The 25,471-nt window shown below is 47.2% G+C and overlaps 1 protein-coding gene across 3 annotated transcripts in view; it reads left to right on the forward strand.

The window, feature by feature from the left end:
- SF1 (splicing factor 1) overlaps window positions 1–25,471 on the forward strand; it is a 241,936-nt gene that overhangs the window by 43,132 nt on the left and 173,333 nt on the right. For 2 of the 3 annotated variants that reach the window (XM_040328777.1, XM_040328778.1), the window contains exon 2: window positions 20,541–20,666. In XM_040328777.1, the coding sequence (XP_040184711.1) occupies window positions 20,541–20,666 (126 nt within the window). Of the gene's footprint in view, window positions 1–20,540; window positions 20,667–25,471 lie in introns of those variants that run through there. The other variant, XM_040328779.1, reaches the window with a different exon arrangement.

Raw genomic sequence — 25,471 nt, forward strand, 5'->3', positions numbered from 1 at the left:
GGTAAAGCGTTCCATAGTCTAGGACCCTGAAAAGCAAACCTTCTTTCTCCTTTAGACTTGTATTTGGTTTTTGGTACCCTGACCAGATTTTGGTCGGTGGATCGCAGAACGCGATTCGAATTGTGAGGTTCTATCTTGTCGCAAAGATATTGCGGAGCCTTCCCATGGATGCACTTATGTGTCAGGCAGAGTGCTTTAAATGCAATTCTGTCTTTTACTGGCAGCCAGTGAAGGGTTCTCAACGAAGGTGAGATTGATTCCCATTTTTTTTTCCCAGTCACCAGTCTGGCGGCCGTATTCTGAACGACTTGCAGACGGGAGATTTGGTACTTTGGGAGTCCGAGGTACAGGGCGTTAGCATAGTCCAGTCTGGAATTCACGATTGTTCCCACCACGACTGCTACGTCTTCTTTGGGGATAAATGGAATAAGTCTGCGTAGTAGGCGCAACAGATGGTGCGCTCCGCTGACTACTGACCCTATTTGTGCGTCCATTGTCATGAAGGTGTCGAAGATGACCCCGAGACTTTTGACTTTGGAGCTAGGGGTGATGATTTGGCCCAGAATGGGCGGGGGTGTCCAGGTTGTTGCCAGTTGACTCTTTCGGCTGGCGTGAAACATAAGGAGTTCTGTTTTTGAACTGTTGAGTTTAAGATAACTCTTAGTCATCCAGTTTTCTATCAAAGAGAGACATTTCTCTAAACTGAGATGATGATCCTTTTTGTTGCAGATGCGAAAATACAGTTGCGTATCGTCTGCATAAGAGTGATAGAGTAGTTCTTGGCTACTGATAATATCAAAGAGAGGGCGAAGATAGATGTTGAATAGCACCGGTGACAGGGGGGATCCTTGGGGGACTCCACATGACACCGTGCGCTTTTCCGACATGAAACAACCCAATTTAACTGTTTGTGATCGGTTTTCAAGAAAGGAAGAAAACCATGGTAAATCACCTTCTGCGACTTCTGCTACCTTGGCTAGTCGCATTAGTAACAGTTTGTGGTCTACCGTGTCAAAGGCTGCGCTTAGGTCCAGCAGAACCAGGAGACAAGATTCTCCTTCGTCTGCGGCCTCGAGGGCATCGTCCCATATTTTGAGTAAGGCCGTTTCTGTCCCGTGTCCGGGACGGAAGCCTGATTGTAATGGATCTAGTAGATTGTGGGTATCTAGATGCTGTTGCAGCTGTTGTACCACTACTTTCTCCATTATCTTGGAGAGAACATTTAGGCCTGTTATGGGACGGCGGTGAGTTGGGTCCTTGGGATCCAGGTTAGGTTTTTTCAAGATGGGCTGGATTGTGCCCTCTTTCAACAGGGATGGCACTGTGCCTTCCTTAAATGACTGGTTTATAAGCTGTGTGATGGGTGGTGCCAGGATGTCGGCACATTCCTTCAGCAGTTTGGTGGGGATGATATCATTGGGCGATGTGCTGTTCCGCAAAGCACCAATGATATTTTTTGTGGTATCGATGGAGATCGGTTCCAGAGTGAACTTTGTTGATTGTAGAGCGTTTCTGTGGGTGTTTTGTGGTTGATTGACGGTGGGGTTGAGGGGGGTATTGTTTTGCATGATGCTTTCCCGGATTCTTTCAATTTTGTTGATGAAGAAATCCGATAGTTCATTGCAGAACTCTTGGGTGTCTGAGTTGGGGACTTCAAGACATCCTGGATTCATGGTCTGGGTGACCATCTTGAAGAGTTCGCGGGGGCGGTTTAGGGCGCTGTTAATCGCCATAGAAAAATGATGTTTCTTGGCTTTGAAGATTTCTTTATGATATCGTGTTGTTATTGCCTTGTAGATGATGAGGTTATCCTCTGCAGGACTTCTTTTCCAGGCGGCTTCCGCCCTTCTGCGCTCTTGCTTCAGAAGCGACAGCTGGTTGTTGAACCAGCCGGACTTTCTTTTTCGGATGCAGGCTTTGCGTTTCGGTGCTACTAAATCGGCTGACTGTAGCAGGGCTGCGTTTATGGCATCCAGTGTATCTGCGGCTGTTTGATGTGGATGGATTGTTTTGATTCTGTTTCCCAAGGTAGATTTGAAGAGTTCCGAATGGAGCTTCTTCTGAGATCTAGCCCAGTGTATTGTCACCGGTTTGGGTGCTTTTATCACTGGGGGAATTTTGGAGATTATGAAATTAATTGCATGGTGGTCTGTCCATGGCAATGGTTCATTTTCTAAAATGCTTATTTTCAGATTTTGTCTGAAAATTAGGTCGAGTGTGTGACCTGAAGCATGTGTTGGCCCGCTTATAAGTTGCTGTAGCCCTAATCCCTCCAGGTGATCAATGCAGGCATCCGCAATGGGATCCTGTGCGGAGTTGGCCCACAGATTAAAGTCCCCGAGCAGCAAAAGGTGTTTGCTGTTAAGGGTATAAGTGGATATAAACTCCGTTAATGATGGCAAAAACTGCGATTTTGGCCCAGGTGGCCTATAGCAGAGGAGAATGTGAACAGTCTCCTGGGGGGAAGTTTGAAGTTGAAGAGTAAGGGTTTCCATGAATGGAAGAGGATTTTGAAGGGCTGGCTTAGTGATTGTAATGAGAAGTTACTAAACATCTCAGGCCTGGGGTCACACCTCTGTTCTTTGGTGCTTTTTGCAGAAACGCACTACAGTTCATTTACTTGTTTTCCTTTGGGACACATTCACATCCATGATTTTTTATCAGATGCTGCGTATTTGGTATTTGCGTACTTAACGCAAAACTGTGCGATTTTTTTTTATTTTTTTTTGGTTCAATATACTTCAATGGAGAAGCTGCAGAAAAGCATGTAGAGTGTTTTTGCGGCAATTTGTGTTTTGTAATCTGCCCAATAACAAATTGGTCCCCGAAAAATTAAAAATGCATTTTTTTTAAGGCGATTATCCGATAAATCGAAACAATAATCGGCCAACTAATCGATTATGAAAATAATCGTTAGTTGCAGCCCTATTTATATTTGTGTAGAGCCTGCGTAGATTAATATCTGTTCTCTGTGGCATAAATCCTGTCTGGTCAGAGTATTATATTTCTGAGCAGGGGTTGTAATCTTTAATGTTAGTATCTTCGTCAAAAATATTTAAATCGATGTTTAATAGCGCTATTGGCCTATATGAGGAGCATCATTTTGGATCTTTTGCTTCCTTGTATATTAATATTATATGAGCTTCTCTCATTGAATCTGGGAGGGCCCCTTTCCTTAACCCGCTTGTAAATACTTCTGCTAGTTTAGGGGCTATTGATGCACTATATTTTTTATAGAATTCCATCTGGTCCTGGTGCTTTTTCCCCCCGAGAATGTACGTATAACCTCCATAATCTCCTCAGCTGTGATGGGGCACACCAATGCTCTCCTCTCCCCATCGGACAACCACCCTAGGGCTATCCGGTCTAATAGGTCCATTATGGCCTCTGGGCGGAAGTCGGGCGGCAGGGAGGACGCATATAGAGTGTACTATAATATTCCCTAAAAGCCTCCAGTATCTCTTTTGGTTCTTCTACTTTCTGTCCATTTATATCCTCAATTTCTGTTGGCTGATACTCTTGTTGCACCAATCTTGCCAAAAATCTACCCCCTTTATCTCCCTGCTCAAATATATTTTGTCTATTTTTATGCATTTCTAATCTTATCTCCTCCATATGCAGATGTAAATCTCTTTTGTGCAGCCATCATTTCATCAAAGTTAACCCCACTCGGATCTTTGCCATATTTTTCCTTCCGTAGATCACTCTGTATCTCTAACTCCTGCATCTTTACCCTCTGATTTTTTTTTTTTAACTGCTGAAATATTTGATATATATTGGCCCCGTAAATATGCTTTAAACGCATCCCAAACAATCTCTACCGAGGATGATCCGGCATTATTTTCCCAATATTCTGTTATTATTTATGTAATTTTTTCTGCTATTTCCGGATGTCCAACCCATTGCGGAGTCAATCTCCATAGGGATGCGTTTCTTGGGTTTGGAATACGTATTGACAGGAATAGAGGGGAGTGGTCTGAGAGACCACTTGGTAAATATATGGCTTCTGCAATGTCTACCAACATTGCAGAATCTGCAAATGCCAGATCTATTCTGGACGCCGTTTTATAGGAGGCAGAAAAACAGGAGTATACTCTTTTCCCCAGATTCTTCCATCTCCAGATCTCCGTTACCGCCATCGCCCAATTATATAAATCGGCTGAGTGTTTAGGGGGTTTTGGTCTATCCAACTCTGGTGATAAAACCGCATTGAAGTCCCCAATCAATATCAGTTTTGCTGGAAGATACTGAATGATTTTTTCCATTATCTTACTCATAACCCCTACTGAAGATGGGGGTGGGATATATACTGCCACCGTAACATACCTCTGTTTACCGATCGTATACAACAGGATAACATATTTTCCATTTATATCTATATAGGCCTTCTCCATCTTTCCCGGAAAGGTTTTATTTACCAAGATTGATACCCCCCTAGCATACGAAGAATAGGTGGAATTGTATGTTTCTCGTATCCATGCTTTTTTTAACGTGGTTAATTTATTTTCTATTAAATGTGTCTCCTGTAAAATAATCAATTGGGGAGAATATTTTCTTATGTATTGAAACATCAATGCTCGTTTGAACTTTGAGTTTAATCCTCGGACATTCCAGGAAAATATCGAAAAACAATTATTTTTCCCAGGCATTGCATCTAGAGTAGGGTAGAAGCTCACGCCTCCATTGTATTTTGTGCCCCCCAATTTTTTTTCTTTGGGGGGGTATCCATAGGGTACTTAAACCACACCATTTCAACTGCCATACACTCCCCCCCCCCCCCCCCACCTCCCTATCCCTCCCCACTCCCCTCTCGTGTACAAACCCATCCATCCATGGATGAGTGTGGCGAGGAACTTTCCCTATCCCTCCCCCTTTACACTCATTTCCCCTCCCTCTACCCTACCCACCCTATCCCTCCCCACTCCCATCTCTTGTATATATTCCCATCCATTCTTGGATGAGAGTGAAGAGGAATTTCTTCTATCCCCTATTTTACTGACCATAATTTCCTTTTTAGGTCTAGTATCCAACACAGCCCACCCTCCTTCCATTACCTTGTGTGGCGGGCTCCTCTAATCAGCTGTAATTCTCACACCTTGTTTGTTTATATCTTTGTGTTTTGGGACCTTCCCTATCTAAAAAAAAAAAAAAAAAAAGGGAACCCCCAGCCCTATAACATTCTTCCCCCTTATTACATTCATTATTATTATTATTATTATTATTATTATTATTATTACTACTTCATACAACATATATACAATTAATATAAAATGTCCAAAAAATGTCCATGTGTTCATTAACATGATTTTAGCAAGATTTTGTGAGTCTTTAAAACGCGTATTATTATCACTTCATACAACATATACACTAGGGCCGAAACAACTAATTGATCGACAACTAATCGATTATGAAATTAATCGATTACAATTTTCATAATCGATTAATCGGCCAGTAACATAATGGGGTTAAAAAAAACTAAAATGAGCCCTTTATAGTACAAAAAAGCAAATCGCTACTGTAAATATTACTTTCACTGTCCCACAGTAAAAAAATTGACCCCTTACAGTAGCGATTATTTGCTCTTTTTGTACTTATTTTAGTTTTTTTTAACCCCTTTATGTTTATGTAAACATCTCAGGCCTGGGGTCACACCTCTGTTTTTTGGTGCTTTTTGCAGAAACGCACTACAGTTCATTTACATGTTTTCCTATGGGACACGTCACATCCATGATTTTTTTTCAGCTGCTGCGTATTTGCAAAGGGCGAGGACTTTTTTATTTAACGTAAAACGGTGCTATTTCTCTTATCGTCCATGGACGGACACAGCTCCTTAAATCTTGACAAGTGGGTTATGTTCCCTGTTTACAGGAGAGGACTAGGCAGAAACATGTTAAATAGTTAAATACATGTTACATTAACAGAGTTGAACAGCCCCGCCCAGGGGGCGGACCCTCCAGACATAACCCTCCTCACTGCAGCTTGCAGCCTCAGTTTCGTTCTGCCTAGCAAAGGAGAAGGACGTATGGCTCCCTTTGGGCCCAGCGCCCTGAGGAGAAATTTTATTTTATTTTACTTAACTTTTTCTTGAAGAATCTTCTTTCAACTGTTGGCTGAGAGACAGGCTGGATATTATAGATCCTTGTAGTCTACTCAGTCCGACCAGCAAGCGTGGGCACACCTTTGCAAAGAGGCTTGGTCTGCCACGCCATACCTCATGACTCCTGAGGTGGCCGGTGAGCTTTGCTCCGAGGTCCACATATGACTGAGCTGTGGTGTTGTCTCAATCACAGTGGACCGGGCCGACAGCTACCTCCATTGCGGTTGTAGGTCTGTCAGGAATGCGTCAGCGAGTCCTCGCTCGGACGGGTAAGTACAGTCCCTCCTGCTTCGGTGGGTTGGTACAGCTGGGCATTCCTGGGGTTTGGGGGTCCCTTCTCCCTTCCCTGCTCCTTTCCCTTGCTGCATTGCTAACATTGCCGCTGTCAGGGGGGAGGGGGCCTTCCTGAGGGGACTGTGTTATCTGGCCTGTGCTTTTTCTTTTTTGTATTGGGCTTTCCTGTGAGGTAAAAAGCCTTGTGATGAGCACAGATGTTTATGATTATACTTCAGCAGACGCTGACTGATTGGTGACACCTGTAATGGTTTTGCTTTTTATGCTGTATCTGTGACTTGTCCTTAAATAAAACAGCCCTAGGAGGCTTTTCCTGTTTAAACACAGGTCCCTGCAAAAGTTACCTCACGGTTCTTTTCCTCTCACAGGCAGCACTGGGCAGTCTCCTCCTGAGGGAGTCCCCTGGTTACCCCTGGTCAGCGCAGCAAGTGAGTGAGAGGCCCTGTATGGGGCTCTAGGAGCTTTTGTCTATTTGTATGGACAGGTGTGCATATTATAATACACACTATGTAAATATTGGAGTCAGTATCTGTGTCCTTCCCCACATGCTGGTGGTGGCAGCAGGTGTTAGCACCTGTGATTCCCACAGAGTTTTTATTGTTAGTCCTGGACACAGTTTGTGCCAGGGTGGGGGTGGACTGCGGGCGGGCGGTAAAAGAGTGCCCCCTTCCCCCGTTATCCCCTGGGGAATGCTCTGTTATGGAGCCATGGACTAGGTACCTAGTTAAAAAAAAAAAAAAAAAAAAAAGGCAGAATAAGGCATTTATGGGTGCGCTTTTTACTGCTGCAAGGGACTCTCCTAAGCTGCATAGTGCAGCTGGGTTTCCGCCGAGGGCTCGGTCTTTTTTGGATCACACAAATCAGACCGCTGTGTAGGTTTTTTCCTTCTGTGCCCTTCTTTGATAACTTCTGAGATGCGGAATGAGAAAAGCCACTGAGGGCTTTTGTAGTCCCTCACCGCCGGGCGGGAACCCCTACTTGTATGGATCTGACTGATAGAAGATCCGAAGTACTGACCCGTTCCATGTTTACCATGCTGGGGTCTGGCTTGCGGCCTATTGTGGCCACTACACTGGGGTCTCAGTGGTCGCTGGCGCTATTTTTTTGGGAGATTTTTCAATTACATTGAAAACTCCCATTGGCGCCCATTTTGTCGTAGCCACGCTATGGCGCAGCTTACATTGTGCTGGCCTTTTTCCTGTGGCCGCGTTCTGAACGCTCGGCGGCCATCTTGGAGTAGTCCTGACCCCTAGTGCTGTATACAACTCAGAGTGAGCATTTTGCACCAGACAGTGGAGGAGCACCGACTCTCTCCTGAGGTTATTAGCCTAGCGGACCAGCTGGTCCAGGGCCTCATATAGGTCTGTGATGCTTCATTGAATGCTGCGCCCTTGTTATCCAGGGCGTCTGTTTCAGAATGGTTTTATGCACACGGTGGTGTAGTGCTTAACTCCATTACTTGGCAGCAAAAGAGTCATTGGTTCAAATCTGCACACTGACGCCAATCTGCCTGGAGCTTGCATTGTCGCTCCCTGTGTCTGTGTGGGTTTCCTCCGGGTACTCCGGTTTCCTCCAAAGACATGTGTGCATACACCTACATAATATACATACACACTATGTGTGTGTGTATTATTTAGGGGCAACCCTCCCAGGCCGTCAAAGGCCCAGCTGGGGGACTAATCTGTCCCTGGGTGCATAAGCCGATCACGCCGGCACCCAAATCCTGCCAATGTATATAGCCTTCCCTCCCTGTCTCTAGGTGGGAGGGGCGGCTTGCAGGTTCACAATTCAGTGAAACCTCCCTGCTCTACGACTAGTGGGTCTGCGAGGTGGTCTCTTCGGAGTACTAGATAGGGTTTCCTCCTATCCACAGAACAAAGTTCTGTCCTTGTGTCTTCCCCTCCCGGCACGTCGGTCTGCCTTGGGCAGTGTGGGATTTGCTAAGCTGCAAGGTAATTTTACCTTTCCTGCAGGACGAGAGTTTTGGGGTTTTCTATGGGCCTCAGGCCCTAAATACCTTTGTGAACGTCGGGTAGTTCCGCATGGAATCCATTTGTTCGGTGGTAGCTGCGCTTCATCCGGGGGATGTCCTGACGTCCTCGGACATCAGGGACGCATACATGCATGTCCCGTTTTGCACATGTCACAGTGTTTTTTTCTGTGCTTCGTGATGAGAGAAGGGTCTCTGTCAGCCTGTGGCCCTCCCTTTTGATCTGGCGTCAGCACCATGGGTTTTCAGCTAGGAGCTCGCACTTATTTGAATTTTGTTGGGACAGCGAGGCTTTGCCTCATTGGCTACTTTGACGACTTTCTTCTGAGAGCAGCTTCTGTCTCCGACCTAGTGGATAGGTTATTCCCATTCAGACCCTCCGAAGATTCGGGTGGATGTTAAACGTTTAGGCCAGAAAGTGTAGCTCAGTGGCAGCAAGCCTGCCCTACATGTGTGCGACCCAGGGTTCAAATTATGGGCATGCTAGGTTCCGACTCAGCGTTGGAGTATCTAGTGTTGATCCAGACTCCTCAGTGGCAAAGGTCCTTCTTCCCCTGGAGAAATTGCAGACTCTTCAGTCTGCGGAGAAGGTATTGGCATCACGCAATCGGTCTTCTCTCCGGGCGCCTGCTGGTTCATGGTCTGTGGGTAGCCTACTTCAAGGTGGTACAGTATTCCCAGTTCCACACCCTGGTTTTCCAGTGGAACTACTGTCCAGGTGGTAAAAATCTCTTGTCTCTGAAATCATTAGATTCCTGTGCGCCACCTAGTCAGAGTCTCTCTGAGTTGGTGACAGAGATTCCCGACTCTTCGGTCCGGGAAGTTGTTCCTTCCTTCCAGTGGTCGGTGTTTACGACGAATGCCAGCTCACGGGTTGTGAACCTGGAGGTTCACAAAACTGGGGGGTCCAGTCGGCCCTGAGTCGCTGGACTTGCGTGGACCTATGACCACACCTCCTTGAATGTGTCTGGTCTCGGTAGCTACCCAGGGTCGGGCCTGGCTAGTGCCTGGTGGAAGACCGCCTGGGAATACCAGGTGCTGTCTACTGTTCATTGTCCTACTATTTTAGGCGATCAGGCTATGCTTCTCCTTGTGGTCGACCAATCTGGTTTCAGCCGGACAACGCCACGGCCGTGGCTTCAGTCTACCATCAGGTATGCCGGCAGGCAGACTACTGGAGTCGCCAGATGCTGGACCAGGGCGACTGGTCTTTGTGCTTGGGGTGTTTCGGCTCCCTTGCAGGAGGTGAGCCTCACATGGCATGGATCTCCTGGCAGCTTGTCTCCGCCGCAAGGGTGTCAGTTAGTGGCCAGGTCTAGTGATCTTGTACAGACGCGTCAGTCGCGCTGGTGGCCCTGTGGGGTCTGTATCGGTGATTTTTTGCCATTCCTCCATGGTAGTTGCTTCCTCGGCCGCTCCACAGAGTGGATGCTGAGGAGATCCCGATGATTCTAATCGCTCCAGATTACTCTCGGCGTCCTTGGTACGCTGATATCGGGCGCCTGGTAGCGGAGGCACCCTGGCGATTGCCAGGGCAGGAGGTTCCTGTCTCAAGGTCCCATACTTCCTCCTAGGGGTGCAACGGATCAAAAAACTCACGGATCGGATCGATCCTCGGATCAGGAGTCACGGATCGGATCATTTTCGGATCAGCAAAAAAAAAAAAAAAAAGGGTCCGTTTTTTCATTGGTCCAAAAAAAAAAAATATATTTATATATATATATATATATATATATATATATATATATATATATATATATATATATATATATATATATATATATATATATATATATATATAATAAAATATATATTTTTTTTTGGACCAATTAAAAAAAGGAACCTTTTTTTTTTGCTGATCCGAAAAAAGAGCACAATAGCAATTCACAGGGGTGGATTAAAGAGGAAGCAGGTGAGGCTGTTTGGGACTTAAAGTACAATCTTGATGTTTTTACAGCAATATATATATATATATATATATATATATATATTGCTGTAAAAACATCAAAATTGTACTTTAAGTCCCAAACAGCCTCACCTGCTTCCTCTTTAATCCACCCCTGTGAATTGCTATTGTGCTCTTTTTTCCCCCTTTCCCCCCCCCTCCTCTCACACCAGTGCTTCACTGCTAACATTCCCATTCAGCTTGCTAGAGCCCAGTGCACAGCGTGACACGCCTCCCCGGGGAGGCGAGTAGGCGTGTCACGCTGGGCTCTGGCAAGCAGACTGGCCGCCGCTCCGGAGCTAGGCCGAAGCCGGGGACTTTCCTAGGCCTAGGCTCCGGAGCGCTCCGCGGATCGCGGGGTGTGCCGATCCGAACGGGGTGGCCCGTTCGGATCACGGATCGGTGACGATCCGTTACACCCCTACTTCCTCCTGTTGTACAGTCACTGACTTGCTTAACATGGTTATTGGAAGCCAGACTTTAGGTGACCAGGGTCTGTCTGACTCGGTCATCTCAACAGGGCACCGTAGTCTTCTTCCGGAGGATCTACCGTCGCACCTCTCTTGGTGCGAAGGGATGGAGTGACGTCCACGGGCGTACTTTCAATGTCCAGGGTCCTGCTGTTTTTAAAGCTTGGATTGGATCTAAAAATTGCTTAAAGCACCGTTTGGGGGCAGATTTCAGCCTTGGCTGTGTTCTTTTAGTGGCCTTTTTGCGGCCCGTTCCCTGGTGGGTCCCCTTTTTTTGTGTGCAAGGGGTTTGTCATATACTTTCCCCTCTTGGCCCATCTCTTCCCCCATGAGTTTTGACTCTGGTGCTCTCGGTTCTTCAGGAACCTTCCTTTTGGAAACATCAGAGAGATTTTCTCTTGACACTATCTCAGAAGGTGGCCCCTTTAGTGGCCTTTACCTCTGTTAGAGGGGTTTCTGAGTTGGCGGTCTTGTCTTGCAAGCCGCCATGCTTGATCCCCCATAAGGATTAGGTGATGGTGCGCCCGCGACCTTCCCTTCTTCCGAAGGAGGTTTCGGCCTTTCATACTTTAGGCGTGGTACGCGCTTTGCGGGTATACCAGCCTACTACGGCTCCATTTCGGAGCTTCTGACTCTCTTTTGTGTCGGTGTCTGGTCCACAAAAGGGCCTGGCGGTCTCGTCGACCACCATTTCTCGGTGGATCGGGCAGGCCGTCATACAGGCCTATGCTCCTAAGGGCGGGCCCCCCTTTCCGGTCACGGCACTTTCGACCAGGGCAATTGGTGCTTCCTGGGTTTTTTTTTTTTTTTTCCCGACATCATGCGTCGGTCTCACAGGTGTGCGAGGCGGCGATTTGCTCGTCCGTTCACGCTTTTTCCAGAATTTACATGGTTGCTGTGAGTGCATCTTATGATGTTTTTTTCAGCCGCTAGTTTTTGCCGGCGGCTGTTTAAAGTTGCACCTCCTCCGTTGAGGAGCTCTGCTTGTTTTGGGGTGAAGTTAAAATTGTTTTTACTGATATATTTCCCACCCCTCGTTTTTTGACACTGCTTGGGGACGTCCCACTTGTCAAGATTTAAGGAGCTGTGTCCGTCCATGGACGATAAGAGAAAATAGGATTTTTTGTACTCACCGTAAAATCCTTTTCTCTGAAGTCCATGGACGGACACAGCTCCCACCCCTCCTTTTTAGGTTTGTACTGCTTGTTACGAACTGAGGCTGCAAGCTGCAGTGAGGAGGGTTATGTCTGGAGGGTCCGCCCCCTGGGCGGGGCTGTTCAACTCTGTTAATGTAACATGTATTTAACTATTTAACATGTTTCTGCCTAGTCCTCTCCTGTAAACAGGGAACATAACCCACTTGTCAAGATTTAAGGAGCTGTGTCCGTCCATGGACTTCAGAGAAAAGGATTTTACGGTGAGTACAAAAAATCCTATTTTTTTTTTTTTTTGGTTCAATATACTTCAATGGAGAATCTGCAGAAAAGCATGTAATGTGTTTTTGCTACAATTTGTGTTTTGTAATCTGCCCAACAACAAATTGGGCCCAAAAAAATAAAAAATGCAACATTTATTTTTTTAAGGCTATTATCTGATTAATCGATTAATCGAAACAAAAATCGGCCAACTAATCGATTATGAAAATAATCGTTAGTTGCAGCCTTAATATACACAATTAATATAAAATATTTGTGTGTTCATTAACATAATTTTTGCAAAATGTTGTGGTTCCTTATGTCACGTGTATGTATTATTCACTATATATTTAATCTCCCTGTTCAAAACAAAAAAAAAACCCAGACACCCTCTTCCCTTTCTTGTGGTGTCATTACCGTATTTATCGGCGTATACCGTGCACTATTTTGCCCTGAAAATCAGGGCAAAATCGTGGATGCGCGATATATGCCGATACCCGCTTTCCCGCCACGAGTTTTGAATACTGCGCCGGCATATACCGAGCGCAGTACACGCTGAACCCGCCGAAGACTGACGACGGAAGCCGCAGATGGACGCCGGACCCGACGATGAACGCCGCCGCGCAAGACACCAAAACTGTAAGTACAAAAAAACAAAACTTTTTTTTTTCCACAGGAATTCGGGCCACTTTGGGGGTGCGCGGTATACGCGGGAGCGTGTTATACCGCGATAAATACGGTATATTCCCTACCCCATCTCACCCTGTCTGTGCAACCCAAAACAAGATAGGGGGAGGGGAAAAACAATTTCTCCCTGATTCCCTCCCCTCTGCTATCCATATACACCTCAGTGCCATAAGTGTTTTATATTAACCAATACTTCTAGTGCCCATGGCGCTTATAAATATTTACTTGTACCTAATGTATGCCCCTTTCTCACCTGGGGGGAGGAAAAAACATTATTATACAATGCATCCTATCTACCCCAATTTTACCTACACCCTCCCACCCTCCTGTCCAATATACAGACAAAAAAAAAAAAGAGCCCCACCCGGATGCTCCATAGACCTAATTTATACGTAAGGGCAGTCTTGAAAAAAATTGTTCTATTATTTACCCCAAAAAAAAGTCACAAAAAAGGTCACACAAAAATTACACAGCCAGCCCGTCCATCTACTATCTAACCACTCCACCGCTTGGGTTGGGGTTTAAAAAAAAAGGGTACGTGTCCCGTCCGTCACTCGTAGTTTACAAGAGACTATACTTTAACACTTTCTCCCTCAGTCTTCTACGGATTTCTGTATATTCTCTTCTTTGCTGCTGGATCTCCATCGGATAATCAGGAAAGAATAATAACTTAACGTTTTCGTATTGAATATCTGCCCTTGCTCTGGCTGTTGACAGGATTTGGTCTCGGTCTCTATAGTTCAATAAACGCACCAAAAAAGGGCGGGGGGGGGTGCGCCCGGTTTGGGGAGGCAAAACGAGGCAAATCTTTTGTGCTCGCTCTACCACAAACATTGTAGTTGCCTCTGTCAATTTCAATACTTCCGTTAACAACTTGCCGACCGCCGCATGTATATGTACGTCCACAGAATGGCACGTACAGGCATATGGGCGTACATGTACGTCCATGCCTTTCCGCGGGTCGGGGGTCCGATCGGGACCCCCCCACTACATGCGGCGGTCGGATACCCGTGGGGAGCGATCCGGGACGACGGCGCGGCTATTCGTTTATTCGTCGCGATCGCTCCCCGGAGCTGAAGAACGGGGAGAGCCTATGTAAACACGGCTTCCCCGTGCTTCACTGTGGCGGCTGCATCGATCGAGTGATCCCTTTTATAGGGAGACTCGATCGGTGACGTCAGTCCTACAGCCACACCCCCCTACAGTTGTAAACACACACTAGGTGAACCCTAACTCCTACAGCGCCACCTGTGGTTAACTCCCAAACTGCAACTGTCATTTTCACAATAAACAATGCAATTTAAATGCATTTTTTGCTGTGAAAATGACAATGGTCCCAAAAATGTGTCAAAATTGTCCGAAGTGTCCGCCATAATGTCGCAGTCACGAAAAAAATCGCTGATCGCCGCCATTAGTAGTAAAAAAATAATAATGAATAAAAATGCAATAAAACAATCCCCTATTTTGTAAACGCTATACATTTTGCGCAAACCAATCGATAAACGCTTATTGCGATTTTTATTTTTTTTACCAAAAATAGGTAGAAGAATACGTATCGGCCTAAATTGAGGGAATTTATTTTTTTTATATGTTTTTGGGGGATATTTATTATAGCAAAAAGTAAAAAATATTGCATTTTTTTCAAAATTGTCGCTCTATTTTTGTTTATAGCGCAAAAAATAAAAACCGCAGAGGTGATCAAATACCACCAAAAGAAAGCTCTATCCAATTTTGTTTGGGAGCCACGTCGCACGGCCGCGCAATTGTCTGTTAAAGCGACGCAGTGCCGAATCGCAAAACCTGGCCTGGGCATTTTACAACAAAATGGTCTGGGGCTTAAGTGGTTAATAATTTTTCTGCAAATTTGATTGAGTTATCTCCCTCTGCTCGCTCTGGCAGACCCAAAATGCGTACGTTATTTCTCCTTAGGCGGCTCTCTGTATCTATGGCTCTGTCCTGTAGCTCTTTTATTTGTTTTTTCAATGTGTGCCATCCTTTATTATCCTTTTTTAATTCCCCTTTAACTTTGGAAATGCAAATTTCAATTTCTGCCATTTTTTTTCTGTATTTTGTCGAACTTGCGTTTTATTGAACACACATCTACTGCCAGGGCATCAATTTTGTTTAACAGCACTTCACTGCTCGCTTTGATTGCCTGAGATGTCTTTCCCAGAGGGACCGCATTCCATCTCCCCTTCTCTCCCAGTTTGAGTCTCTGCTGTTATCCCTTTTAATGGGGATTTCTGAGGGGATTGCACAGGCTGTGAGGATTTTCCTGTAGCCCCTGTTACTTTTACTGTTTTCGCTGCCATGGCCGAGGGGGAGGAACTACTACTACTACCGCGGGAGGATGCTATCCTCCTTGCATCCTCTCGCGCCCGGAAGTGACGTCAGAACTGCAGCACACCGTGGAAACTAGCTCCCTTCTCTAAGGTTCCGAGAGTGTTCGGTCCCCAACGCCGCTGCCGCTTGTGGCAAGGATACAGCTACGTTCATGCACGAGTGACGACTGCTCCCACCGGGATCCCCGCGGATGACAACCTATATGTTTTCATGCCTGACTTAACTCGGGTTTGTGAGTGTTTTTTTATATATCATTGCTACTTAAAATAAATACTCATCTGCTACGCTTAGAAGGCGCCGCTTTTCCTTTTGTTGCTTTACAGACCACTTCATCTGTCAGCTGGCTGCCACTCAGCGAAGTTTTGTTTATATCATCGGTGTTATGGACATTGATATGGACTTATGTATATCCATTAACCTTTTTCCTGGACTCTAGCTATTTCATTTCCACCACCCCCCCCCCCCCCCCCAGTATTTATAACGTATAGGTACACACTGGGAGTGCGCTCAATTATTTTGTTATTGTATCTAGAGCAATTACAACAACCTCTTCACTTCCCCCTGCTCCACTTACATTGACATTTTCTCACCCAACCTCTTCTCCTCTACACAGCTCCCTTCTTTCTCAAAAAGGAAAATTTACAGCCTACCGTTTCCAGGGAACACTGGTGATGACTCTGCCGGTATTTCAGCATAACATTATGCCATCTGCTTATAGCTGTAGTTTGTAGCTGGGCTGTTCAGAGCATGAAAGGAGGTAGATACACAAGCTGTCAGCCTCTGCGTGTCAGCACTTGGCAGAAGGGGAGAGAGAAGCAGGAGGGGTCAAGCCGTCGGCTCTCAACGGGCCGTCCGCACAGGAGGTGGGGGTTATCGACCCCTTCTACAGGGGGTCAGTACTGAGGTGGCGTAGCTGCAAGAGGACACTCCGTCCACGCTGGAGGATCAGGCCAGCCGCGTCGTGGCTGTGCTGCTAGCGCGCTGGAAGCCGAGGATGGCTCGGATAGCTCGTCGGCGCTGGCGGAGGAGGAAAGCCGGCTCCTGTATCAGATTCGGAGCTCGGCGTGGAGCTCGGTGTCTCTCACTGGAAGCATCACGAGGTCAGAGCCCGCCCTCTCACACATCACACGCTCTCACCCATTCCGCCCCATTCCAGCAAAGTTAGTACACAATTAGTTAAATTCTAAGTGTTCCCAAAAAAAAAAAGGAAAAGTTCTGGGCAGATTTACTGGGGGAGCTGCTCACCAACTTTCTCCCCTTTCCAATCTTCCCTTACCTGGCCCCTTGGTCTTCGATTTCGGAGCGTAGTAAACGTTGCTGTTCCAAGCTGCTGTTTAGTATCTGGCCCCTTGATCTTCAGTCCCAGGATATAGTGAGAATTGCTGTTCAAGTTTTCTGCAAATGCGCTCAGAATACCGCAATCAGAAGACTGGTACAGTCTGCTGAAGAAGTTCAGTTTAAACTTAAAAAAGGCACTGAGCTTGTTAGCGAACTCTCCACATATTAATTGCAAAAGAAGAAAGCTTTCAGGAAAGGAGCAAAAAGGCCACAGCGATTACTTGTCCTTTCATACACCTCCAACAAACAATCTCCTAGTGTTATTCACAGTGGAAAAAAAAAAAAAAGGTTTCAGGATGGAGTTACAACAGTCATTTGATTTGGGGTCACTTGTTTACCCGCCAATCTCCTGTCTCCTGTTAATATACCCCATGGGTTTCGTATGACCATCCGTGGAGTACAGTTAAGTCAAATCAAGGACCAGTGAGAAAAAAGGAGAGAGAAAAAATAAAACTACAATATGATCTCCCCAGAGACAGTACTAGTCCACTAAAAATATTAGAGGGCCTCCTCAGATTCGGGGGATAGCGATGGGGGCTACTTTAGTATACCGTTCTTTCAGATCTACAGACATGGGTCTGATACGCTTTTCCGTGTCTTCCACCACCTCTTACCCCCTTTATATCACGGCTGAGCTGCGGCTCCGGACATCGTCTTCGGCTGTCTCCGGCCGCTCTCGGTTGTTCTCCGGGGTCCGGAATCCTCCTCGGGCTTCAAAATGCCGTTCTCGGGTGTCCTCTGCGATTCTCGGACACGATCGCTGCTCCCCGCTCTCGGCTTCTCCGCCTCCCAGCCGCACCTCTCCGCTTCTTGGTCTCTGCACGAGCCGACCACGGGTCTCACCTTCTCTGCGATCTCTGTAATCTCCGGGACAACGCCGACTCTCCACATGGAGACTCAAATACAGGGTCAGCGGACTTAAAACTTTACCAGGTAAAAGCAATCCCATACAGGCGGGGGACAGGGGCGAGCGTTCTATCTTCATATTTTAGGAGGCTGGAGACCCAGAGCTCACGGCGTTCCCCTGCCTGGCGCCATTACCAGACTCCTCCCTCCTACAAAGCCCTGCACTGTATTTATTTCAATGCAGCTGACAGCCATTTTCTTGTAGCCGCGTTGTTTCTAATGTATTTGCAGCTGGCGGACATTTTTCTTGTAGCTTGTGCTCTTTTTCATGAGGCGAGCGGTGGTTTTGTTGTGGTTTTAACATTGGTTTTGACCTCTAGCGCTCAAATGGCTATTTCTGTTTGGCGCGAATGGCAGATCACATCAGACTCCTCAGACACACACTGTGCTGAGTGTTAGTGGCGGACCGCAGCGCTAACAGTAACCTAGGCAGGGTGGTGAGTTTCTCTGGGGTTAACCCCTCGGTCTCTGGCAGCAAGGAGGGCGGGTTGTTTCAGATACCTTGACTTGATCTTTGTGTGGCTGTCAGGGGAGCGGTATGGAGTCAGAGGCTGGCGCTTCTTCCCCCAGAAATACCAGTGATGGCAACTGGTCCTTCAGCACATGCAGTACAGGTGGACGCTTTGTCAGCGGTCCTGGAATCCTTTGTTGCCAGGGTGGAAGCGGTGTGTGGGCATAGGGGGGTGGGGTAAAAAGAGCCCCCCCTTCATCTGGGGACATCCCTAACTCAAACTCGTGTTTGGCCGTGGCGCAGGGCCCCTGTTCTGAGGTGTCAGAGGACGTGGACTGTGACCTTTCGGACAGTGAGGACGACTCTGTGTCCAGGGCAGCGTAGGAGAAGGCGCTTGTGTGGGCACTTATCACTGCAGTGCGGGAAACCCTCAAATTGGAGGATCCGTCTGGGGCATCTGCTGAGGTGCGGGTCCGTTTTGGGTCCCGCATGTTGACCCGCACTGCTAAGGTTTTTCCTTATCTGTTTTATTTTGATAAATTTATAGACAAAGAATGGGAACGGCCACAGGGGGCCTTTGCGGTCCCAAAACGCATGGCGGTCCGTTAACCTTTTACCAATACGACACTAATACGGTGATCAGAAAAACGATCGCTTAGTGACACTGACGGGGTGAAAGGGTTACCTGGGGGGGGGGGGGGAATCAAGGGGTTAAACCTTTTATTGGGGGGGGGGGGGGTAGTGGGCTACCCTGGACCTAAAGGGACCCAACACTAATATCCCTGACACTTTTTACAGTCACAAAATTGCACTAAATGCAGTGATCAGTAATTGACCACTGCAATTGGTGACTGGGGGGTGGAAAGTGTGCCTATGTGTCCTGATGGTCTGTTGGTGCAACTAGTGATGGACAAGACGGAGTATATATATTCAGGGCTCGACAAATCCCGGGCGCCAGGTCGCAATGGCGACTAGAAATGGGGTCCTGGCGACTTGGCTTGGAAGGGGGCTGGCGCCATCTGGTGGTGAGCCGTTATTACCACCAGATGTGTAATCTGGCGCCATCTGGTTGTGTATTACAAGTTAAGCAGCAATTCTAATGTAATTTTTCACTGCCATCTTCTTCCCTCTAATTAGAACCCCCAAACATTATATATATTTTTTATCCTAACAACCTAGAGAATAAAATGCCGATCGTTGCAATACTTTCTGTCATGCCGTATTTGCGCAGCGGTCTTACAAGTGCACTTTTTTGGGAAAAAAATTACACTTTTTTTAATTAAAAAATAAGAAGACAGTAAAGTTATCCCCATTTTTTTTTATATTATGAAAGATAATGTTACGCCGAGTAAATTCATACCCAACATGTCACACTTCAAAATTGCGTCCGCTCGTGGAATGCCGACAAACTTTTGCCCTTTAAAATCTTCATAGGCGACGTTTAAAAAAAATCTACAGGTTGCATGTTTTGAGTTAGAGGAGGTTTAGGGCTAGAATTATTGCTCTCGCTCTACCAATCGCGGTGATACCTCACATGTGTGGTTTGAACACCGTTTACATATGCGGGCGCTGCTCACGTATGTTTTCGCTTCTGCGCGCAAGCTCGTCGGGACGGGGAGCGTTTTCTGGCTCCTAACTTTTTTAGCTGGCTCCTAGATTCCAAGCAAATTTGTCAAACCCTGATATATATATAATGTGTGTGTGTGTGTGTGTGTGTGTGTGTGTGTATGTATATATTGCACGCGGCTGTCAGAAGTAAAAAAAAAAAACAACAAAGTGGTTGTAAAGGCAGGTTTTTTTTTTTTATGCATTAAGATAAACCTGTGTGCAGCGGCACCCCTTCTAATACTTACCTGAGTCACATCTCGATCAAGCGATGTGCACAAGTGGCTCGGCCATCCGCGACTCTTCCTCCTAAATTGGCTGAGACACAGCAGTGGTGCCATTGGCTCCCGCTGCTGTCAGCCAATGAGGGGAGAGAGGGCAGGGCTGAACCGCAGCTCTGTCGGGCTGGATGCACAGCTGCTTGCTGTGTTGGCACTCACCAAGAGGGAGGGGCCAGGAGCGTCGACAGGGGACCTGAGGAGGATCCAGGCTGCTTTGTGCAAAACACTTCACAGAGCAGGTACGTGTAACATGTAACTTTGATTAAAAAAAAAAGAGACTTTATCACTTTAGGGGGTGGCACATTGTGGAGTCTGAAAAGATTTATGCCCCACAGTAGACCCAGAATCGGATCAGCTTGGATCATCTGTGCGTTGCCTACCATGCATTGCATTGTGCTGCAACACAGGTGGTCATGGTGCCTTTTTACAAAGACTGTCGTTTTGTTCCAAATAGTCAAGTTGACATTTGTCTTTTTAGAGCTTAATTCCTCTGAAGATTAAACATTTGTTAGATTTTCATTTCTCTGTGACCCCATTTGCAAATGCTTTTCTGTGCTCCTCATGATGCCAGCACAAGAAATAAAAACATGACCAGTTCTAACCACCTTGCTATACCAAAATAGCACTACTACAGAAATACACATATACCTGTCTTGTATTATGTATGATATTTTTTTGTAATGCTGCAAACTAGCTAACACGTGTGCACAATCTGCAGATTTTTCACGCAAGCGAAAACGCAGTCGCTGGAATGATGAAACCCCAGACCAGAAGACCATAATTCCTGGGATGCCAACGGTTATACCCCCAGGACTCAGCCGTGAACAAGAGAGAGCATATATAGGTAATATTATGTTACCAATTTTAGTAATGGATTTTTTTCAGCTATGCCTAAGATCTTATCTTAAGTTGATTTTGTTCAATGCAAAAGAGGTAGACCAATTCATCCAATAAGTTATGTCCTCAAGATAAGAAATGTGTTAATTTTTTGTTTTAGAATACAAACCTGTATTTTAATGCTTTTGTTTTAGAATAGTGTTAAAATTTGTTTGTGCTTGTATCATTTTTAGGTATGTTTTGTGATAGTTTAGGAAGATTGTAAAATTCCAGTTTAGATTCATAAAGTGGTCCTAAGAAGTTGCTTAATAAACCGAATGTTAGTAAAATCAGTTTAAATCTATTTGCATGTTTTTAACTGTACTTAAACTTTTATTTTTTTGTATCGGTGACATGTTTAGCCGTACCCCCTACATTAATACTGCTGCTGGGACCATCAACCATAGGGAACTGCACACAAGAAAATTTCTCAAAGCCTACTTACTCTTACCAAGTGATTTGTAGTTTGGGATAATTTAATGTGTATACAGGGTAGTTAATGTGATCATATATCAAATAATATGGATTTGTGAAATTGCAGCTACCACACATCCTGCCTTCAGTTTAGGTAAATAAGACACCAGAGCTCCCTGGTACCTTCAGACATGGGGAAAACACATTGTATGCAATTTTACATTGCTGACGTATAAGCCAATGTTTAAGCCTCATGCACACAGGGCATTGGAAAAAACGAGCTGCAAAGCTACTACTAACGCCTGGAAAAAGCGTCTGTAAAAACATGCTTTTAGTAGCTTCTTGCATTGGTGGTGTTGCACATTTTGCAGCGCTAGCCCTTTAAGTACCAATTGATTTGAATAGAAATGCCACAAGTCGGATCATGATCTTTGCGGTGCGGCTTGTGCGCTAAGGATCTTAAACAGGAAACTCTAGCCAAAATGGAAAAAAAAACCTGGCATGGTGTTCCCCACCTTTGGGTCTCCATTCACCCAAAAAAGTACTGCCCCCTCCCTTCCTGGCCTGTCGGGCTGCATGCTCGGAAGAAGAGTCCGGTATGCTCTTAGGGGGAATGTATCCAATGTTAAGCAGTTTTTACCACTCTTAACGCCGGTCCTCAGAATGCAGTGGTACTGTTTGTTTTTTTACAGCTTGAAAACGCCTATGCCACTTACTGCACCTAAAAGCCTGTGTGTGCATGGACACATAGAGTAACATAGAGAGGCGTTTTTAAGCTGCAAAAAAAAGTCTAACGCAGCTAAAAGTGTGCTGTGTGCATGAGGCCTTAAAGTGAAAACTGTCCGCCATGTCAAACATGTAAAGTCTTTAGTGGACACCACAATATGTCAGATGTCTTAAAGCGGTAGTAAACTCTGAAACAACAATCCACAGCAATCATAGGGCACATGTATAAAATTTACAAACACACTGAAATGTTAATTGGCCTCACTGCATTTTTTTCTTACGGTTTCTGCAGCTTGGTTTCTTATCTGCTCTAGCTGAAGCAGGCACCATATTTGCATTTGCTGCCCGATTTTTATCCTCAGCTGCACTGTAACCCTTTTCTCTTCTGTTCATGGACGGACACAGCATCCTTTTACAGTAGGGTTACATCCGCTTCCTTTAGGAGAGTTTAGGCAGAAAAAAAAGCACTTTTAAGTGTTAACACATTCCTCAGTGCAGCTCCTCCCAGGCGGCATGCAGCCCCCCCCTGGGTATAACCCACACCCTGCTCTAGCAGCCTCAGTTTTTTCCTGCCTAACGACAGAGGTCAGGCACTCTGGGGTCCTGTACTCTGGAGATTTTTTTCTTGGGATTTTTTTCGCTTTTTATTATTTTGTTCCTGCATTTTTCAAATCCTGTGATTCTTCTATCAACAACCGACTGGGTGACAGGCTGGGTCTTGACTCTTGTAGTCCCCCCATGTTCGGCCATCGAGCGTGTGCTGGCCCTCAGCTCAGCTTTGGGATGTCCACGACAGGCCCCTTTGCTCCAGGGGTGGCCGGGGTACATCTTGTTCTAGGGAAGCAGCGCACCTGGTACCGCAAGCCCAACAAGTCTGCGGACATACCTGCCCCCGCCTCGGGTGGGGGCCTGGCTTCGCGAATTCGCGGCTCGGAGGTCTCTCCTCTCTGACCGGTGGGGTTGCGAAGTAGTTTCCTCGGGGTACAAGTTAGTTTCTCGTCTACCAAACAGGATTTTTTCCCTCCAACCTCTGGCTTCCTCCGGTTCGCCGGTCGGCTCTGTCAGGGGCTGTCCAGGATCTTCTGGTCGGGGGAGTGATTGTGCCAGTTCCCTCGATGGAATGGTCTCAGGGGTTTTACTCCAATCTGTTGTCCCCAAGGAGGACGGGGTCCGTCCAATCCTGGGCCTCAAGGCCCTCGTTTGTTTTGTCAAAGTGCAAAATTTCATGATGGTGTCGATTCGCTCGGTGATAGCGGCACTCCATCAGGGGTTCTGGCGTCCTTGGATATCATGAACGCATACCTGCATGTTTCCATATGCTCAAAGCACCAGAGATTCTGTGCTTTGTGGTCGGGGAGGACCATTTCCAATTTGTGGCCCTCCCGTTCGGCTTGGTGTCGGCACCACGGGTTTTCACCAAGGTGCTCGTCCCGATACTGGCCCGGCTGTGACAGCGGGGGTTTATCGTGGGATGTCTGGACGACATTCTCCTACGAGCTACTTCGGACTCAAAATTAGTAGAGGACGTGTATATCACGTGTCACTCTCCAAGAGTTCGGCTGGCTTCTGTATTTTCCAGAAGTCAGTGTTGATTCCGTCTCAGGGACTGAAATACCTGGGACTAGTCCTGGATTCCGCGGGGGGCGGGAGTTTTTTCTCCTAACGGAGAGACTTCGGACTCGGCAATCTGCAGTGCAGCAGTTGTCGACCCAGAAGTGGTCATCTCTGCGATTTCTGCATGAGGGTTCTGGGTCTGATGGTGGCCTCTTTCGAGGCGGTTCCGTATGCCCTATTCCACACCAGGGTGCTACAGAGGGAACTGCTGTCACGTTGGGACACGCTTCTGTCATCTCTGGATTACCAGATTCAATTGAGTCAACTGGTCATTTCTCCCCTGGTGTGGTGACTGGCGTCTCTGGTGCTTCGGGCCGGGAAGTCGTTTTCTGCCGTGCCACTGGACACAACGGATGCCAGCCTCTCCGGTTGGGGAGGGGGGGGGGCGTTTGGGGCACCCAGTCAGCCCAGGGGCGCTGGACTCAGGAGGATTCCCGCCTACCGATCAATATTCTGGAGCTCCGAGCAATCGAGCTGTGCCTTGCCAGGTGGTCCCTGGATCTGCAGGGCCGACCGGTCAGGATCCAGTCCGACAACGCGACAGCCGTGGCGTACGTCAATCATCAGGGAGGCACATGGAGTTCAGCTGCAGCGACGGAGGTCGCGCACTTCCTTCGGTGGGCCGAAAAGGTCCGTTCCGGCTCTATCGGCCGTGTACATTCCGGGAGTACGGAATTGGCAAGCCGACTTCCTGAGTCGCACTGCACTAAACCAAGGAGAGTGGTCTCTCCACCGCAGGTGTTTCAGGGTCTGTGCCAAAAGTGGGGCACTCCAGACGTGGACCTTCTAGCGTCCTGCCTCAACCGGAAGGTGCCACAATTCGTGGCCAGGTCAAGAGACCCGTGGGCGGACGCGTCAGATGCGTTGGTGGCTCCTTGGGGTCACTATCGCCTAGTTTACGCCTTCCCTCCTCGGAAGCTTCTTCCTCGCCTGCTGCGCAGAGTGGAAGCCGAAGGGCTTCTATCAATTTTGATCGCCCCAGATTGGCCACGTCGCTCCTGGTACGCGGACCTGGTGCGTCTGGTGGCAGACGCCCCCTAGCATCTTCCCCTGAGAGAAGATCTTCTGTCGCAGGGTCCGATCTTCCACCCTGCTTTGCAGTCGCTGGCTTTAGCGGTGTGGCTTTCGAGAGCCAGGGGCTGAAGGACCGAGGCCTATTGGGCTCGGGGGTCTCTACCGTGCTGCGTGCACGGAAGTCTACCTCATGTAGGATTTACCATCATATGTGGAAGGCCTACATCTCTGTGTGAGGAGATAAAATGGCACCCTCGTACATACGTGGTGTACAGGATTCTGCTGTTTTTACAGCAGGGAGTGGATCAGGCTCTCGCCTTATGTACGTTTAGGAGTCAGATTTCTGCTCTGGCTGTTTACCCTTGGCATCGCACTCCTTGGTGCGTACGTTTGTTCAGGGGTTCTGGCATGTGGCCCCTCCGGTGCACCCTCCCGTGGGACTTGAATTTAGTTCTTTCGGTGCTTCAGGATGCTCCCTTTGTGGACATTCGGGAGGTTCTTTGTTGACTGTCACAAAAGGTGATTTTCCCTAGTCGTCTTCCAGGACAGCCCTTGAGAGATGGAGTCTCCTCCCATCGACACAGGAAACACATTACCAGCAGTTCAAAAGGCGGTCCCTCAGGTCCCTGGTCAGTCTTTGTGTTTCCTCCATCGGAGGAACATGTTACCTTAAGGAACATCTTTGACTTCTTCTCTCAGGGGCTCTCCTGTAGGGAAAATGGGGCACACAGGGAACTGGGTCTTTCTGTGTGTGCTCCGTGAAGTCTCACCTCTTTGGTGTGGGGCACGGGTACCGTCCAGCTGACAGCAGCCGACCCGTTTTCTCTCCTCTTCCCGGTGCCGATGCAGGTCTGTGGCAGAATGGCGCGGTTTCCCCCATAACGGCAGGATTCGAAAATTCGCGCCGTTCAGTGGGGCCGGAGACGCCGTTGCGTCACTTCCGGCGGAACCGCGTCATAGCTGAGCGCCGAGACTTCCTGTTCCGGGTCTCCACGAGGCGCAGGG

This window comes from Rana temporaria, chromosome 11, assembly GCF_905171775.1.
Source record: "Rana temporaria chromosome 11, aRanTem1.1, whole genome shotgun sequence".
NCBI lineage: Eukaryota > Metazoa > Chordata > Amphibia > Anura > Ranidae > Rana > Rana temporaria.